General features: G+C 24.1%; 1 protein-coding gene across 1 annotated transcript in view; it reads left to right on the forward strand.

Annotated features, from left to right (window-relative positions):
- Positions 1–467: 467 nt before the first annotated feature.
- Positions 468–21,982, forward strand: part of kon (chondroitin sulfate proteoglycan 4-like protein) — a 71,520-nt gene continuing 50,005 nt past the window's right edge. The window contains exons 1-2 of the mRNA XM_011497942.1: positions 468–706; positions 21,115–21,498. Of these exons, the coding sequence (XP_011496244.1) occupies positions 21,411–21,498 (88 nt within the window). The 5' untranslated portion in view covers positions 468–706; positions 21,115–21,410. The remainder of the gene's footprint in view (positions 707–21,114; positions 21,499–21,982) is intronic.

Here is a 21,982-nt window from a genome sequence, read left to right on the forward strand (position 1 = left end):
TTTATCGAAAGTGAGGATAGAACAAACAGCAAAACATTAAATGGGCAGGATCAATTTGACGGATGATGCCGTTGATTTAGTACCGAATCACTTACTTGTAAGCTTAAAACGTATACATTTTTGAAATTCCAATATAATTTTAATAAGGTACAACGAGCTTTATAGGAAATTTATTTAATGGTTAATTAATTTTGAAGACCATCTAAAGGTTCATATTTATTTTTAATTATTATCCACTTATAGAACTATAACTTTTAAATATTTAAATATTTATTCAATTTAAATATTTATTTACCTTTATGTCATGTAAATTCCTATCACTCAATCAATATCGTATCGAATAATAATTTTATGACCCCCGTTGCCTAAAAGGTTCGATCCTTTTGGATTTAATATACGTGGTCTTCGCTTCCGTTGCAGCCTCCAGGTCATCGTATCCGACGGTGAGATACGCGTCACTGGCTCCCTCGCACGCACGCGCGTCTTTTCGAGATTCTTCGTCGGGTCCTGCGCGAAGCTTTCGCACCGGGAACGATTTTAGTAGCGGTGCTGCCGCGACTGAGAATTAACATCCGACGTTCCCCAATCCTCAAGCTCTAGGCCTCCATCCTTCGCTTCATAACCGCCGTTGCGTGTGTGCTAAAGTGCGGGTTTATCCGGTGTGTGCTGAGAAAAGGGACGAGAGGACATTTCTCACCGAGCCAAGGTGATGTCAGGGGTGGTAATCTAGTTTATAAGGATTTTTCGTCTTGCTAGTAATTTACATGCTCCTATATCTGTGTGCACTATTGTGTGGCTGTGTGTGTACTTAGAGTGTGAGTGCACAAGAGTGTGAATTTATGAAGGCATGTTTGTACGTTTGTATCTAAGAATGCATATGTATAGGAATGTATATGCGTACGTGTGTACACAGTTACGGATGTGTGAATGCTTGCGTACATGCGCGCGTGTGTATTCATATATTGAGGGGGGGGGGGGGTTTTTGTGGCTGTGTGTGTACTTAGAGTGTGAGTGCACAAGAGGGTGAATTTATGAAGGCATGTTTGTACGTTTGTATCTAAGAATGCATATGTATAGGAATGTATATGCGTACGTGTGTACACAGTTACGGATGTGTGAATGCTTGCGTACATGCGCGCGTGTGTATTCATATATTGAGGGGGGGGGGGGTTTACTTTAAACAAGGGCCTCGTCCGGCGCTCGCCGGTACGTGTATGTTCACATGAATAAGAGAGCAGATGTATGCACTATTGTCGATGCCGTCACGATGCCTAAATTTTGACATGTCGATTTTTTCCTGCATGTTCATACACAGATTTTGCAAATTTATATATAAACATTGAATTTATATCTTTAGTAGACACTGACCTTCCGGATATTTTCGAGTGTATCCAACTCGGATGTAAAGCTTCAATCATGTGGCGAGCTTCGGTACTTATTGCTTTAAAAAATTTAATTTATTTTTCAATTGTCAGGGATATCAATATTAAATATTTTATATTATATTCATTTATATTTTATACATTTTATATCAATTTAAGAGTTTTCAAATTATTTAAACAAGAATACTTATTGAAAAAATAATAACGTCTTATAAATATTATAAGTAATTACAAAGAAATGTGATCAGTGATCAAAACATAATGGGAATAATGTTAATCCCTTTTTTAATGAAAAGATTTTCTGATAATTATAATATAAATGCTTATATTATTTTATTTGAAATTAAAACGTAGATTTTTCACAACCTATTTTCAAACTGGATTTTACGTATCTATAAATATACCTAATCATAGTCGGCGAGAAATTAATGTATTTACAATTATATATCACATACACAAAATACATATATATATATATATAATATATATATATATATATATATATATATGTGTGAACTAGAAATTAGATTAAATTAAAAAACTTAAAATATAAACTATTTTCTAATATATCGATATTATATTTAAATATTTACTATTATTAACAGTGTGTATTCAGAAATTATTTTTTTACAATGTTTTTAAAAATTCAAATATAACTGTTCAGATTTCATTGAGTCTAAATATTTTTCTTTACCTATAAAATGGATTTGTAGCCTTAACAAGTTCAATTAAAATAAAATTACTTTTATTTTAAATGCAGTATAAAAATTTAATAATTTGCAAATACAAAATATTTTTACAAAATATTTAATATTTTATGTTAAATTATTAAATATTGGAGGTGGAATAAATACATATAGAGATATGTATAAGTAAAATATAATTGCAACACAAACAAAATAAAAAAAAAATTGTACAGAACTTAATCGTTGCAATATAATAAGTAACATAATTCTAATAATTGAAAAATTGAAAATAATATATAAGATAAAGCTCTTGTATAATCATTTTATTTAAAATAAAGATAATTAGAAAAATCAAAATATTGCTTTGGAAATATTTTATCAATATATTATCACAGTTTAAAAATTTGTAATTTATTAATTTTATTCAATAATTAATCAATTTCATGCTGAAAATACTATATCTTTCTTTTTTGAACTAATGAATCGTGTATTATATTTATTATTTATTTTGTATAAAAGTTACAAATTACTTTACTTTAATCAGTTTATTAAGATTTTATTTTAATAATTGCCTTAAATAAATAAATAATATATATATATATATACATATATATATACATTGTACTTTATTTAACTTCATACAATACTTTCAATATTTATATATTCGATTATTTATTAAAATTGTTCAAGCTAGTATAAAAGGAATTTAAATTTAAATTTAAAAAATATAGTTTTATATAAATAATGTAATAATTTAAATACGTTTTAAATAAATATAAGATTGTATTATAGTCTTTATATTCGTAATCGAAATTCGTATGTATACATTTTTCAGTTAAATCATTACATATTTTTATAATATATTTTATTGTTTAAATTTAATTTTTGTAATTCAGAGAAATAAGGTGAAAAAACCTTCTTTGTATTTCTTTATGATGTATATGTATTATTTATTTTAATTTATTTTTACTTTGTTATTATTTAAACCCAAAAAAAGGCCAATTGTATTGTCTTAATATAAGATAGAATCTATTTCTTTTGCAAAAGACTAATGTTAAGTAAAAATTAAATTTAACTTCAGGAAATTTATGGTCTGATTAAATTTTTACATATAAAAAGACGAACATACAAATAAACTTCTTTCGCCAGACATATCCACTCGGGTTTCTTATTCATTTACTCAGTGGTGTGTAGGTTTGCAACACATGAACAATAAAACTATTCAAGCGTATACATGCATATCCTTATGTACACATGCCTCTATATTGACTTATATCTACGTATAAATTCATGTACATATAATTAAAGTTTAAAATTATATTATTTATCATGAATTTTGTTCTTCGATTAATAAACTATTCATAAGTTAACTGTTTAAAACTTTTATTTTTCCTTACAATATGAGAAAAATGAAAATAATTTTGTTTCCATTTATTCATTTACATGCGCATATGCACATACACATTAAAAAGTTATTTATAATGTATATAAATATACGTATCAATACACTGAAACTAAACTATTTAACATAATTATTTTATATACTTCTTACATGTATATGGTCAAACTATTATAAATCATTATTAAATTTAAATATAATCATATTTTAAATAAAACAAGTTTTCAATTGTAATTTCAATTTAAATAACATTCTTAACAAATTTAAGTAAAATTGAAATATAATTACAGTAAACTACAGAATAATAATTTTATACCGTGACTATCATTGTATTTATATACAATATAAAGTTAAAATATTAGTTAAAATTTTTTATTTCAAAATTTTTTATAACCTCTTTTTTAAAATTTATATATGCATATATAAAATTAAACTTAAAATTAAAATTTTTCTTATATTAAATAAATTTTTAGATTATAAAACTAAAATTTTATAAACATAATATTATTTATACATTGCACATTGTTAATGGAGGTAAATAAAATAAACATTTGTACTCTGCAAATTTAAAGATATTTATAAATTTATGTATCAGTATGAATACAAATCATGAAAGTTAAATTTTTGAAATGGATGATGGTTCCAAATACAAGTTGCTGTAGAAATTGATTTGGTATAAAGTATATATATATATATAGTTTTGTTACGCATAAAAATATTCAATAATTATTGAGAGTATTATTTTATGAACAATATAACTATAAAGCTTTAAAGCTATAAATTTAAAGCTTTTAAAGTTGCTTACAATATAAATATATATACATATAAGCTTTATGACTATGTATAGTAACATTATTCATAAAATAATATTCTCAATAATTATTGTATATTTTATGTGTAAAAATAATATATAATGGTATCAGATAATTATTTTGAAAACTAAGAAATTTTAAGAAATCTGTAAGCGATTAAATATATCATTTATCTTGAATATTAAAGCTTTGAATATGCATATTGTAAAACTTTTTTTTGAATCCTAAAACTTTTCTTTGCCTGCAAAGTTCAAATCGATAAAATTTAAAGTTTTATAACAGATTCATAAATATATTGCCTAACTTCTTATAGGATTTGCTTTTTGACAAGTAAACAAATTTTTATACTGTCAAAATATATTGAAGTGGATAAGCAATAACCAAAATTCACATTTCAGTTGAATATAGATATTATAAACGTATCGAAGGAGAAATTCGTGCTGTCAAGGTATATTATTTCGAGTGAGTATAGGAGTGTCAAAAACTTTAATACTCTAAGCTTTTAATCTCAATAACTCTAGCATTCAATATAAATTAGGTCTTTTATCCAACGTGCTAAAAATTTATGATCCAATTTAACATTTTCTGGAAAAAATAACGACACCAAGGATTTTAAAACATTGAGGAAAAAGATCAGAGGATAAAATCCGGAGGCAATGAATATACTAGCCAGTTAATCTCAGACTCCGACGTGTCAGGTTCAACCCTCTAGTTATATTAGGTAAATTGAGTCGATCGATCGGCGCGCGCAAATTGCACGCAATAAAGTGATGCGATTGGTTGTATTTTATTTGGGAGCCCGGTATTATCCATTAGAGGCTACCGTTTCAGATGTCGGCAGGCCTACGATTTACACGAAAACGATCACACCCGTGAGAATTGACTCCAGTCGTTGCATACAGACTTGTGGATACGGAATTTTATCATTCGAGGAGTTTTTAAATTTGAAAGTAATGATATGTTCGTTGAATGATCTATAAGGCACATAAAACATATGCGACTTGGCAAACGAACCTTTTAAGTTATAACTTTACGTTTTGTGAGGCAGATACAACTTTATTTACAATTAATATTCAAATAAGAACTTATATTAATTATAATACTGTATGAAAATACTTTATACTTAATATGTCAAGATAATTATAATACTTCACTCATTTTTTATAGAAATATTTGACTTCAATTTATTTCACAAACAACCATAATATTTTTTAAAATTTTTTCATTATATATATATATATATATATATATATATTTTATGCTTAATTTTTTCCTTCTTTTATATAACCTAAAGAATTTTAATTCTAATTCTAAATGTAGAAAAACTATAAAACGCACTAAATAAATAATTCATTAGCATGAATCTGATTTTTTGAACATATTACTTTAAGATAAAGAAGAAAATATATTATAATTACAAATTTTTATAGAATAAAAGTAAATGTTTATATTTAATATTAATAGAAAAGCAGATGTATACTGCTGAATTATTCTGGAATAGATTTCATACCTACAATTCGTCATAAAAAGAATTTCCAGTATTAAAATGACAAGTGATTTTGTATTTTTTAATTAAATAAGTATCCTTAAGATGTGCTGAAACTATAACACAAATTTGATAATATTTTAGTTTTATTCCTCGAATTCTATATATAAAATAATTAAACATAATATTTTTTACTTTCACTGCTTTATACTTCTCCATTATTTTATCATCTATTACTTAATAACATTAATGTATAGTATTATAAAATCGTAAGGGATTGAATTTTAATTCTTTATAGTAAGTTAATTTTTTTAAATAATAATTTGTAAATACATTAAAAATTTGTTTATATTTGCAAATATTTGTAATTGTAATATAATATGAATAATTTTTTATTAAAAACTTTAATTTTTAAGATAATTATACAGAGTACCCTACATTTGTTTAATTATTTTCATCGCCATTGACGTCATATCTAACAACTGATAGTTTTCTATATTTTTCATGGATAATTAATACGTAATATTATAAGTAGTAGTAATTTCTTTTCATAGCATCTAAGCTGATTTAAAAAGCTTCTTTTTATTTCATTTACCTTACTATTGATAAATATTTTGATTTATTATTATTATTATTATTTTTTATTTTGTATTATTAGTTTTAATGCCCTTTTAGTCAACCATAGGAAATACGATCTATTCTAATTCATTTGAACTTATGTATAATTCAATATAAATTGAGCCAAATAGAGAGATACATTTTTAACATATGACTTGAGTTTCTGAGTTGTATAATATATTCGTATTGTTTCAATATTTGGAATACTTAATATCTTGTAATATGTTTTATCATTATTTAATCATGTATATTTCATTATATATTTTGAAATACATACTATATTATGTATTATATTTTTACATACATTTTTATATAATATCTGTACCGGGTAGAATCAATATTTCGTTACACATATAAATAATAGTTACTTGATAATGTAATTTGATCATAATATTATATATTAAAGATACATTTATTTTTGAAATTTAAATTAATTATTTGCTGCTAATTTGAATTTTTTGAAAATGCATTTCTTTTTAAAATTTTCAAAAAATATTGCGTTGAAATAAGAATATAGAAACAATTTAAATCAATAATTTTCAGATATGTATATGCAATGAATATTCCAGTACTATTTTATTATAATATTTTCTACGTTTTATATTTAAAAAAATCTGTAGTAACGAAAAAGATATTATTTATACACCATTTTTTATTTACATTAATTAAATTTTGTTTTAACATAAATTCAAATGTTAACATATTTTGTTTTAACATAAATTCAAACATAAATGTAAGTTTTAAGCTGAAGTTTGGCTTACAATTATTTTTTCGAATCAGAGCTGTATAAATTTGGAAACTAATTAAATAATATGCATGTATTTAATTTATTTTGTCTTTCTAATTATTAATGATAATTAAAGTTTTGAAGTATCATGTTTTGATATAATTGAAAATTTGTAATATTTCCTTCTGAATTTCAACTATATTTATAGAATTAAAAATGAAAATTGAGTAAGTTTGAATCAGTATAGACGAGCAAGGATTGTTAATTATTAGAACTAAATAAATTGCTTTATATATTTTATATATTAGCTATAATACATACTTAAATTCTTTCTTGAATAGTTGAATAAAATATTTAAATAAGATATAAATACTATTATAAGTTAAAAATACAAGTTTTTACAAGTTCATTTTTATTTTATCGCTATTAACTACTCTATCACTATTATATTTCTTTTTGATTATATATTTTTCAATAAACATTAATATTGTACTAATATTTATTTTGAATATATGAAATCAATTTATTAATTCAAATATTATATAATTTTTAATTATGTATTTCAAAATAATTCTAATAATTTTATTCATAATTAGTGCTAGTTATTTTTATTCGTATAAGTGTGTTATTTTTCAGAAAAGAATTTTGAATAAAGTAATATATGAGTGTACAAGAAAATAATCTATTCCTTACGTTGAACCTATTTTATAAACTTCTGAAATTATTTTAATTATCAAAAGACTATACGAGTAAAAGTATCAAAGAAATTTGTTTTAAAAGTAGAGTTTATTTAATTTTGTTTATTTTCTGCATTTTTTAAATTACTTTACTCTAGAATTTTTAATATTATAAATAAACTTTAATGAATTTAACGCAGTAGAATAACTTTTATAGTGAATGTTTTATTCTGTACATTTAACCAATGACATCAAAAGTTAGGAATAATAAATAACGTTATCATAATATAATTAACTAATTTTTTTATTTATCTATATCTTATATAAACAACTTTTTCATGTGGCATTCTATAAAACAAGCGACGAAATAGTAAATTTATAATAAAAATAGTTATTTTATGTCTCAAGATTTTAATTAAACCATACATTCTTGATAATATCTACAAAAATAGGAAAATTAATTAATGATAGATATACGTTTAATTTTATAAAAAATAAAGTATCTAAAGACCATTATACATAAGTTTTCTTTGGATTCAATGTATTACCGTATATTCATGTATGTGAAGTCACTCTATCTCTTGAAAGAGAATTATAGGGACATACGACACGGTGGAATGAAGGAAAAGGATAAAAGTGGTGAATTTGCAGCAAAGCATTTACATTTAAATGTTTGCTTTTATGATAGCAATTTATTAATAATACTTTTTAATTTTACATATTTTATGACTTCATTACTCTTTATATTTGTAAATTAATTTAAAATTAAGTTTAATTACGCCATAAAAAATGAAACAATAATATTTACTTTATATTTACAACTTTATGTTTAATTTGAATAATTGCATCGAACACATATTTTTAATTATATTTGAAGACTAATGTTCAATTAACATCTCTTAATTTTTTATTTATTGTTTAGTCTTTGAGTATCAATCTAATTCGATCAGATTAGCAATTTTCGATTTTAATGAATGATTAAATTCATCAGATGTATTTCGTTTAAATTGAAAAATAGCTTTCATAAATATTCCAAATCGATAATTCAATCAATGAAAATCAATGAAATTCAAAATCAATGAAATTTATGTACGATTTCAAAAGTCCTTGTAATAAATAATTCGAAAAGTGAATATATAAAATATAAAATATAAATCTGAGTTTTAATATTGAATAAATACTATGTATTTTTATATTTTTGTATTATAATAATCCAAATTTTACTATAAATGTGTAATAATAAACTAAATAATACAAATTATATAACAATAAAAACAATAAAAAATTCTTATGGTATTTATTATTTTAATCAACTTACTTTCTAACGATGACATTAAACAAAATATTTTTGTATCTTCGATTTATGATATTTTTCAATCTTATAAATTATTATTTTAATAATACCAACATATACTAATATATTCAATACATAAAAATACTAATATTTCAAAACTTTCATTAATTTTAATCCAACAATATTATCATGTTAAAATTATTTTACAAACTCTTCAATTTGCATCATTTTTGTTTCACATAACTTTTATTTTTATATAATATTCGAATAATAATATTATGGATTTCTTTTACATAACAAGTTACCATTTTATAAATTATAAAATTTTTAACAAACTTTTTTTTGCAATCTATGGCTTTAAAATATTTTTGTTATTGATAATCTGACAACGATCATAAAAAGAATAAAATTATAAATAATATTCAATTTAATTTAATCATCTAGTAGTATCCTAGTAAAATCTAATTCATTAAAAAGTATTAATTCTATATGAAACATAACCAAGAAGTTGTAAAATCGTCTTTTTCTTTTATAAAATCATAAGACGAAATTTTTTAATTACTATATTTTATGAATCATTGTAATGATTATGGTGTGATTTTAAATTTTTGTTAATTATCACTACGTTGAAATTTTACATAAATAAATATATTATATTAAATAGAACTTTTAATTTCATTATTTTATTCAACCGAAACATTTCCTACTAATTCTTATCAATGTTTTTGTTATCCTATATTACCGTTAACGTATTATATTTATACTATATATATATATAATTAGAGATATAAGAATTAGTTTAAATTAAAGGTAATAATAAGAAAGATAGTTTAAATAAAAAATGTTTAAATTACAGATTAAAGATTCCTTATTCAGAAGTATTGGCAAATTTTCAAGGCAATTATAATGTAATATTTTTTTATAAAATTGTAACAATAGTGTATTTTAATATTTCAATTGTTATTTTATACTTATTAATTTTTGTTTGTTTTATATTTAGTTACATAACTTTTTGATTATTGTATAGTAAAAATACTTGGAATATTTTGGTTTTAATATAATAAATACAGGAAGACAAAAATTTAAATTAATATCAATTATAATAATTTTAATTTAATTTTTAATTTAGTTATTAATTTTGTTATTAATAATTATTTTGAATTTCAACAAATTATATATATTTTAGTTTCCAGTGATTATATTTTACTGCATTCTATAATTAACTATTTTTTTGAGAATGAAAATTTTCATTTTTAAATTTAAAATTAACAGTCACGTAAACGGTATAATTTATTTATAAATAATATCCAAATTAATTAATTTTAGAAGATAATATTCCAGAAATTATAGTTAAAATTATCTTAATCTTTGTTTTATTAGAGTAGACTGAACAAGTGGACAGAATAAAAGAAATTGACAATCAATTTATATATAATTGTATTACATTTGTTACTTTAACGTTGTATTGTTTGATTATAGTAATTTTGCTTCCTTTTCTAAAATAGTGTTGAGGAGCTCTGAATTGCAATCTTTAACCATACGTATTCTTGGCGGATCTTTGCTTTCATTTTTCACAATATTTCCACGTTAGCAATCGATAAATAATCTATTCTATTCGTTCTTTCCTAGTCAGTATTACTGCATTATATTTATATTATCTCCTTCATTACAGACAATTTAGACGTCGATGACGTTACATATGATACAGGTTTACTACGATATTTATTATTGCAACACAATACTGTTACATGGGATATAATCTAAATTGTTTCGTATTCTTTGCTAGTCGTCGTTATATGATAAATCGACTATGTCTTTCTCTGTTTTGTCAGTGTCGTTAATGTGCTGTTTTCGATCTGATATCATGATGAATTGTTGATGAAATCGTTCGATCATCTGGCTAGTTTGCGAATAGTAGCTTATAGTTTGAAATGTACAATACTGAAATCTTTTGCTAGTTTGCAAATAGATGAATGAGAGTTTCATGGAAACGGTTTGCAGACTAGTTTTATTTCAGGGTCGCCCGATATAATGACTATCACCATGATTATTATAAACATAAAACTACAATGCAAGTTCGTTTCATTTTTCTCGTATTTTTCTATTTTATTATTATCGTTCATTATCGATCGAACTTCCACTTATAATCATGGTTAATGTAACAATCTAATTAGATTAATTCCGAAGATTAACTCCTGCGATGTTCCGTTATGACTTTAGTGTAGTACCTTGTAAATTAAACTTTATTTGATACTGATTAATGTTATTTTTATTTACTTTTTGTTCACTTATTTTTTACATCATTCTTTAGTATTCGCACTATTATCGAGTATTACATAGATATTCGAGTCGTTGTCATAATTATTATGGTTAACTATATGTTACAGATTACACATTATAGAGGGTAATCGAAGCAGTACATTAAATCATCGGATCTATTTATGTAAATGATGTGACTGATTAATTTTAATCTTCTTAGGCAGTAGTGAAGAAGGCTCCGGTTGTAGCATAAAATATCCAATAAATTTCAAATTTGATGTCCACGAAAATGCAACAACTGCGACGTTTGTTTCTTTACTTAATGTGCTACTAGGAGGCCTTCGTAATCCTGCACTAGAAAGTACATTTTATCGGCTTATAGCTTATGGTAAACGATGAATTTTCAAGCTTCTATTATAGGACGTAAATGCTTTTTATACCGTTTGAGTAAAAATGAGCATCATCCTGCGCTATAAAGCAGTCCAAAAACGATTATTCACATCTGTAGAAAAGATTTTAAGAAATCGATAAAAAGTTTTCGTTTTAAACCATTAGAATAATTGTCAAAAATTTTTTATTAACTAACGTTCATTATATAATGCTACCAAAGTATTATCCATGTAAACATAGTAAAAATTTAGATTACGTAGCATTTCGTACACAAATTTATAGAATATTTGACTCACCAAATGTTCGAAAATGTTTGATTCCTGGCTCGAACTGCCAATATTTCGATAGTTTTGGAATAAGTTGCCACCCACCCTAGCGGATGCTTGGGAAGGAGTTAAGTGGAAAGGCTGTAAAAATATATAGTACGTGCAGACTTCGTTAACGTATGGTTTATTAACAATTATATTATTGATTTGCTAGATTTATACGATGGAAAGGTGTATGCTATGTTCAACCACGAAGATGTAGTGGCTTGGATCTGCTTCTGTGGTGGATAGTTTATCTACGCGAGTTGTTCCTTGAAGATGATGATGTTGCTAATCTTGTAAGGACCTCTAGGTAAGGTGTATGTCCCATGAAATGTAAATGACGTGGCCTCTGCTAATGTTGTAAATATTAGCAGAGTGCGCACATTCTTTGAAAGAACATGTTGCAACGAAATGTTATTAGCTAATAGTCTTTGCTAATTTTGTAAGGATCAGCAATGGATTGCGCATACTCCTTGATATAAGTATGTTTTATGCTATATCAATAATAGCTTTGTTATTAATGTAATGAATGATTATTTGAGAGAAAGACTACAGGTATACCTTCGTGATAAGGACTGCTTCGATGCTGTGCTTCTTGTAGTCGGATATTTTCTTGTAGTCCGGTCAGCACCCTTGACTGCTTGTGCTGTTGCGCACTTGGGACTTGAATATCTGTTCTTTGTAATGGTTTCACTGAGAAAGAGTAACTGCGTGACTAGCTTATGATCGTAAACTCTGGCCGAATAGCATTGCTGAATAGCGTAATGACTGATAAACTGAGTAGGTGTACTTCCTTTAAATGTCCGCGTGGCAGATTGCTTACCTAATAGTAACACATATATGAACTCTTCAAATTAAGTTAATGTCCGAATAAATATTTACTTATCTTTATGAAGAATCACTAAATCTAAAAAATACTGAACTATATCAAATATTGAATTTTTGAGATTGGTTCTATATATTAATTAAATAACATTTGATGGCTAATTATGATTTATATATACCATAAGGTTTGTCATTATGTACATTTTCAGCAAGTTGCATTTGAATATTCATCTACAAGAGTGTAGCGTAACTGGTTGATATACTAGTTAAATATATCGTAAGTCGATTAATATATTAAGAATAAATAATTATATTAAAAATTTGTGTCCCTTTTAAATGTTTATGTTGATATATAAAATAATTCCTATTATAAATCTTAAAAAAGATATATAAGAGTGTTTAAAAATATTATACCTACTTAAACATATTATACCTACTTAAAAATATTATACCCACTATTTCTGTTAAACACTATGATCATTATGTAGTAAATAAAATTAATAATCATTAGAAAGACTTGAAATATATTATAATCAAAACATACAAAATTAATAATAATCTTATTTAAAGTCGTGATCATATCATAAAAATAACGAAACTAGATAGCACAAATTTTTAATATTACTATTGATTTATTATTTATATAATAATAATGGGTTTAATACAAATTTGTACGGAATTAATTAATCAACTACAATTATGATTATAACCGTTTAAACATTTATTGAATAATTTAATTAAGTATCTAACTAGTATTTAAGATTTATATTTGATTCAATATTAAATCATTTATAAAATGAAGTCAAACAAAAAACTATATAAAAATCCTTTTAATATTGACTGTTTTGAAAGTCAATAAAAACATTCTGTATTATCGAATAATCTAAAAATTATGATTTGTTTCGATATAACAATATGTACATTTATATATAGAAGCACACTTAATGATTGTAAATATAAAGAATTTTCCTTAGCTCTTCAAAACTTTGAATGCAAAAGGACAAATCATAATGTTAACACTGCTAACCATATATAAGGCATATTATATTCTTGTACAACCGAAAGTAATAAGCCGATGAAATACTTTTGTTTGAGTAATTACATTTGCTGGTTTTCATTTAAGCTCATAATTCGAAAACTTTCTATTTTCTCATTATCAATAATTTACATAAAACAGTATAAAATTACTATTTCATATAAATAATTTAATATTAAGAAGATGAAGACATATATCAGAAGACAATTGATTTACATAATACATTTTTATTTAACAAAATAATAAAAAGTATAGATGTGCTTGCCTGTTTATCAAATAATAGTTTTTATTATGATTTCAACGCAGTTATATTATTGCAATAACTCCATAAAAAAAAAAAAAAAATAAAAAATAATAAACCCACTAATATATTTTCTATAAAAAATTTATTTTCCTTTACATTTCCGTTACTTTCTAATTTCTGTCGAAATACAAGCCCTTCCATAATGCTGCAAGGGAAGATAATGCATTGTTACCTAAAATGACTTTTCTTCTTATTAACTTTTCATTTTTACTTTAAAGGAATCTCGAAGAGATGTACATCTAATCGAAAAGAATATTCATCCTTATTAACGTTAAACTTCTTATTTGGCACAGTTTCTTGATGGTATAACTTTGTCAGTAGACTATTTTATTGTTTCACATTATATATTACTTTAGTTTTTACTTATTTTTAATTAGAAATAATATTTTAAGCTATAAAGTATGTAAGATCTTTAAATTGTAAAAATTAATAATAATATTTTATTTAATCTTGTTAAAAAATCAGTAAACTGTAATTGTAATTTACAATACCATTGATAAATTGAATAGATATTTCACTTTTATCGATATATCCTGTATTATACAAACTACTGTAATAAATTTAATTTTGAAGAATATACCCAAAAAAGAATGAGCGAAGAAAAATATTTTATAACAAGAATTTTTATATAAATAAAAAAAATAGATTATTGGAATATTCAATTTACTGTATTTTATTCTGTGATTTACAATATTGCAGTTACGAATCTACATATGTACCATATTACAGTATAATTTTTATTCTTATTGAAAAACTAATGTAATTATACTGATGTATAATTACTGATTGTATTTAATATAATGGAGTATATTTTCAACAATATTATTCATTTTCAGAACAAAAAGCAATTAAAAAATAATTGATATATATATTGATACAAATTAGAATGAACTTTTGAATTATTTACAATAAATAATATTAACTATCAAGTAACGAACAATATCATGATAAAGTGAACAGTTTTGTTACCTTATAATATTTTTTGATGCGGAAAATGAAAATTTGCCTTTTTCCAAGTATTTGATTTATTTATGTAAAACTATGTAGAAAAATTTTAATTTTAAAACAATATTTAAATTTATTACATTTTTTTCTATATTCGGAGTCTAATAATTATTAATGTTACTACGATAAAAGAAAGCAATATTGTTGTAACTACAATTATTTTAAACGGTTTTTAAACGAAATTTCATGATCTATTATTAATACACTAATAAGATAATGAAAAATATTGTAAAATTTGTGTAAAATGTATTATAATTATTAATTAAGTATACTTCAATAATTCTTTTTAATATATTTGTTAATATAAATATATTACAAACTCATTAAGACTTCTTCCATTATGCTGATTTTTACATTATACAACAAATATAATTACGTATTTCCTTTTATTAATGTAATCGGACGAATTAAATTTTCTACTCTTTCAAAATTGATTGTAATTGTTTCATAATTTTTTACAATTAGACATTTTTAAACTACTTTATTCTAAAAATTATTTTAGACAATTAAAATGATCGATTATAAGTAAATAATATGTTTATTTTTATTGCAATATTCTCACTTTTTTATTTAAAAAATTCATTATTTTATAGTTGTCAATAGTTCATTCATTTTCTTTAATCGGCTATTGTAATAATTTAAGTCCATAAATATTAACTGTTTTATTAATGCCATTGTTTTATTATATAATAGGTTTGATAAAACAAGAAAGAAAATTTTTTGTAATTTGTGAAAATAAGTAATTTGTGTAATTCTGAAAGCCAATTACGTGAATATGTAAATATAAGCATTTAATAGTTTTAAAATATATTTTATGTAATAAATAATAATAATATTATATTATAATTTTCCAAACTTATTTCAGATTTATTAATTATCAGAGCCCAAAATGTCATAAATATGCATTATAATAACAATGAATGCGATACCTACAGCAAACTTGGTTTCGTATTTAATTATTTTATAATTCATTTTATTCATTGAATAAATAAAATAAGAAGAATATTTCAAACGCTAGAATATAATTAATTGTTAATTAATAAATAAAAATAATAATTGTTGTAAAGGAGAATATAAAAGATAAATGATAATTGATAAATGCATTGAAAATTGTATTTCGAAGAAAAATATGTGAGGTGGAAATTAATTTTATTTCAAGGAATTAAGTTGATAAAAAATATTTTTAATTAATAACGTTTAATTTAATGACTTATAATTACTTTTCTTACTGTCTATACGACGTACTGAGGATCGTGAACAAGTTTATAAAATTGATTGTAAGAAGTAAAAGATTGAGAGCTTAGTAGCATTTTTGTAATGAGTTCTATAGAAACATACACTTGCTTGTTCCCTTTGATTTAAGATTACCCATAGTTTATGCACTGGTTCAAAAGTAGCTGGACCAAGTAACGTTAGTGAATATAAAACTTTGAGGAAGAGAGGAAGAGAATGAGAGAGAGAGAGAGAGAGAGAGAGAGAGAGAGAGAGAGAGAGAGAGAGAGAGAAGAGAAAAACAAACCTGGTAACAAAGAACCTCATTCCTCTTAGGAACGCTCCGCTTGTTACGCTTTTGCTGTTCCCACATCGTTTCCTGCATGCGCCTTCAGTCTATTCTTTATGATACAAAGAGCGCATAAATTTATAAATGTAAATGCATGCATACGCGTAGAAAGAAAGAGTGATGTTCTATTATTGAGGAGAAAGTTTTCGGTTCGAGCGTATGCAACTATTTATTTTTGACAGGCGCGTCCATAATATCTTCATTTATGAATAATGATATGATTACGTATAATGATATGTTAAAGGATTTACTTATCAATCATATACGTGTAATAAATATAATGGTAATGAGAATTTATTTATTATAATATATAATTTAATTTTATTATAATTTATTATAATAAATAATTTATTTAAATTTATTTAGAAATTATTTTAAAAAATGATTTACGTTAGAATGTGCTTTATAAGCAATATTTTAAGGAAAAGTATATAATAATGAAAACAAATTATATTTTTATAGTAATATATTATATTTCTAGTTTAATTCCAAATTATTTTTCTCTATTAATAAATTTTTCCTTTGTTAATAAAATAATATTACAAGTCTTATCAAATTGATCATATCTGTTGAAAGTTAAAATATTAATCATATAAAATATGATTAGAAATAGAAAATATAAAAAGTTGAAAAACAGGTGAACGTAAATTTCTAATTCATAACTTCATATTGTGCATGTAGGTATCGAGATAACAGTGAACATAATCCTATTAGAAGAAAAAAGTAGAAAATAAATTTATCAATAGTTATTAAAACTCCAAAAACCATGTTTGAAATAAAGGGTAAAAGACGAATGTTAACATCTTTGTAAAGCTGACTTTTTAAAATACCATTTCTAATACGCTAATTAATGTTATTAAAAATACATTTAGTTTTTAATATTGTGCATCTAAAACTTAAGTTTAACAAACATTTGTCAGCCAATAATCAGTGCTGAGACTAATGAAAACGGTGAAATTGTAAAAATCTTCAAAAAAGTCCTATACAGAAACTAAATTATTTCAAATATGACGAGAATTGATATTACTTATCGAAATTTTAAAAATAGAAAAGTTAAATAAAAGAAATCAACCTTTTTAGTAAACAGATTAATTATTATTTATTTAATTATCAGTTTCTATTACTTTAGTGTTAAATTTTATATGTATAAATTAAAATATCTTTTTCAACCTTGTAAGCCAATAGATAATTAAGAAATAAATGTTTTTAAAAATTTATTCTATATCTAAAATGTTTTAAAGCTCAATTTTTTAAACAAACCTTTTTACGAATCATTTGAAAATAATTAAAAATTTTAGTTTAGTAATTAATATATTTTATTATAGGAAGAGTTAATATTAGTATTTTTACTGACTATAAACAATTTTATATTTTCATTGATGAAAAAGAAAAATTTCTATTTGGAAGATCGATTTAACTTATTTAAATTATGATATTACTTTTTTTTAATTTTTAATGTTGTTTTATAGAAGTATGTTTGTATTTTATTTTTCCTCTTCTTATAAAGTTTATTTTCTGTTTGTATCATCCCATATTTTTAATTTTGTTTATTTAACTTAACAGCTTTCAATCATTTTTATTTTAGTTATTCCGATATTTATATATTTTCAATTTTTATGTTATTTATGTATTTTGAGTAAATAATTATAAAGAATAATATATGGCTTTAAAATAAGATCCACTAATAATTTAATTAATTTTTTTATTATTATAAAAATTATTTATAAAATTGAAGTTAAATGAAAAATTGAAAACAAAAATTAAAATCAAAATAAAACTTAAATTTTAACAAGTTTCTTACTTATATACATTCATAAATCAAAAATTTTTCCTAACATAAAATGTCAGTATGGCGTATAAATCGGACACATTCTTACTTTTATATAATAGATGATTAATTATTCGATTTCACTTGTAGTTTCTTATACGTATTATTACAAAATATATGAACTTGTATATACGGTAATATTATACATAAATTTATAATCTATAAAATTTTCTCAACTTATCCCTTATCTGTTTTACATTGATGTATCGGCATGCATAAAACAATATCATAAAACTTAATCTGCACAAGGAAAAAAAAAGATCAACAGTATTAAAGTACCCAGTATAAACTCGTGTAAATTTCTTAAAAATATAGAAAGAAATTTATTGAGAAATGTTGTTATAATTCTTTTTTATTATTACAAAATTCTATAAATTACTAGAAATTCTAACTAATGTAATTTTTTAATAGTTGAGAAATATATATTATATGCTATATATTAAATATTTGATTTATAACTGTAATATTCTATAAAGTTATTATATGTCCAATAAACCATTTTTTATAAAAAATTAACACAGATAATTTTAATATTATTGATTGCTTAATGATTGTGTAGCAGAATATTTATGTTTATGTAAGTGTCTATACAATATTATTTTATCATAAGTGTTAACTTATTTTGTTATAATTAATACTAATGTTAAAATCTTTTTTTTTATTTATTCTGGATTCACCAAATAATAAAATAAAATATTAAATTTTATATTTTTTTTTACCCATAATCTTTACGTTTGTATAATTAATATTCATTTTAGGTAGTTTATATACAGGAATGAATATTATTACTCAATTAAAGACTAAGTATTGAATTAGAATGTTGTTGAAATTGATTTATAGCTCTTATGAGCATTATAATATCTTTTATTATAATAAAAGAAAATTATAAACAATAACGTTAATTCATATTTGTTAATAGTTCGTTTACTAATTGTTATCATTTACAATTTATTATAGCTAAATATATTCGAGTAAACTATTTATTTTCTAATTTTAAAATATATAGTGTAGTATTTATGGATTCGAATGCTCAATTTCATTAGTTTTTAAATCTAATGTTTTCTAGTTTTATTTTTCAATTTTTAAAAAGATTTTATGATAAAACTTAAGAGTATTGTATTTTGAAAGATCATTAGAGTTGATAAAATAAATTATAGAATAAAATTATTAATTGTTCATATATTTGTCATTTCAATTTTTCATATTAAAAAGACCGAAATTATCATATACAAATTCATTTTTAAATCTGTACAATTTAATATATCTTGCATGTTCATAAATCTAAAAAAAATATGAAAAATTAATCGATAGTCAATTATATAGAAATGCTAATTTAATAGTTACTATACAAAGGAAGTACGCAAGTAACGGAACTAATAACGAGAATTTAATAAAAATCACCAAGCGAAATGAAGCTATCGTTTTTCCTTTTATTTAATTTAGAATAAATCTATTCTAATCCATTTGTTAGCATATCCTTGGTAATGTTCAAGATCCGTATGATTAATGCTTTTTCAGTGTGAATTTTTTTTATCTTATAAGTACGATAATTATAGTCGAGTCATCTCAGCTTTGCATCTCATCAATAATCCATACATAGATATTCTCTATCTAGATGCTCTATGTACAAAAAGTACGTGACATCGGACACTGAAACCCTGTAAATTTATCACCAGAATACCGAAGAGAGTATTTGAATAACGCCCGTTCGAATGTTTCATGACGCTTGAGTACGATGAATTTTCAAATTCTTTTTTCTTCCCTAGGCGGTAGACGCTTTAACTGCTCCATCCATACAATATGCATACAAGTAGAAAGCAGAGCAGATGAAACTTAATGATTTCTTGTTATTTAAGAAAATATGTGATATTTGATTATGAAAAGATAATTAATTATACTGCCAATTATAACAGAATATACGGAATATTTTAATATTGATTATAAATATCTTTTTTTTTTTAAATGATTATATATTTAAAATATAATATAGTTGTTTATCTCGGTAAAAGCAATTTAGACTCTGTTTTTGCGTGCACCTTTTCAATGTTTGTATTTTAACGAGTACATGACAATCGTTAAACTTGAGATAATAAAGGGTATTGTAAAATCGGGAAAATTAACTTATTTCACTGAGTCTGTAAATGGAAGATGTTTAGACATTAAAGTGGCAGAATCATTGAGCGTTCGTAAAGTTTAATGTAATTACAGTAAGTCAACATGGCACACGAAGCTAAAATATTGATTTAACACAACCAAATATCGCTAATAAATATCATTAACAAATAAATATAAAAACTCAAGCAAATCAGCTAGAGAATCCTTTCCAAGAACAGGCAAAATAAAAATCACAGCTGTGCATTCATTAACAATCGCGATTTCAAAAACAACAAATGGCAAAAACGAAAGTAGGAAGAAAGCTCTGAAATAGTTTATAAAGCCGATATTTGTCAGGCGTTTTGGATTAATAAGCGCTTGTATCTTGTATAAAATATCGTCTCTTTATTTTTCCCATTGCAGAGAAGCGAGAGGAGCGTAGGAGCTGAAAATAGCTTGGTTGGAGCATCAGTTCAGTAGCGAGGGAATGGCGCCGGGGGTCAGGAGTTGAACGGCAGCTTTGCGCCCGGACGCTCCCGAGCGATGAACAGGTGACAAGCGATGCCGAGCGATAAAGCCACCGTTCCCGAAACATGCGAGAAGAGGGATTGAAGTACGCAAGAGGATAAGGAGCCTGGTGCCAGTCCCTGGTGGTGCGTTCGAGCGAGGCTTGGGGGAGAGGGCGAAGTGACTCGATCGATCTGAGAGGACCCGACGAGATGGCGCGCCCAGCGACTGCGGTATCGGTGATGCTTATAGCGCTAACTGCTGGCCTACTCTTGGACGGCTGCCAGACCGATGAGAAAGGTAAGAAAGGGGCATTGATTCCAATTTATTGTGCCGACATTCGGATCGCCCTTCTTATTGAAGCACGATACGCAAGTGCCCGCTTAATGTTCTTATTAAAAACGAACTGTTAGGTTTCATTCACTTGCGCCCATATAAAAATATATACAAATATACCGCTCATATCCAAATATATATATGTATTATGTATTTGTTTGTCATTGTAAAAGATTTTCTACAGCTTCAGTCTTTCGCAAGAATTTGATACTAATTTTTGTAAATTACTGGCTACTAGCATGAGTTTTCTGCATGTTGCTTAACAAATAACTGTGGAAGAATATAATTTTTTTAGGATGAAAAAATTATCGAGACGCACAAAATAATGGTAATGAAGAAAAAAATTCTGAACACAAAGTCTACTTTATAGTATTTATCATTTACTCATATTCTTTGTTTATAAAAATTTATTTTCCAACTAAAAAAATAAATAACAGGCTAAATATAA

This window comes from Ceratosolen solmsi, unplaced genomic scaffold (genome assembly GCF_000503995.2).
Source record: "Ceratosolen solmsi marchali unplaced genomic scaffold, CerSol_1.0 scaffold10, whole genome shotgun sequence".
In the NCBI taxonomy this organism is placed as follows: Eukaryota; Metazoa; Arthropoda; class Insecta; order Hymenoptera; family Agaonidae; genus Ceratosolen; species Ceratosolen solmsi.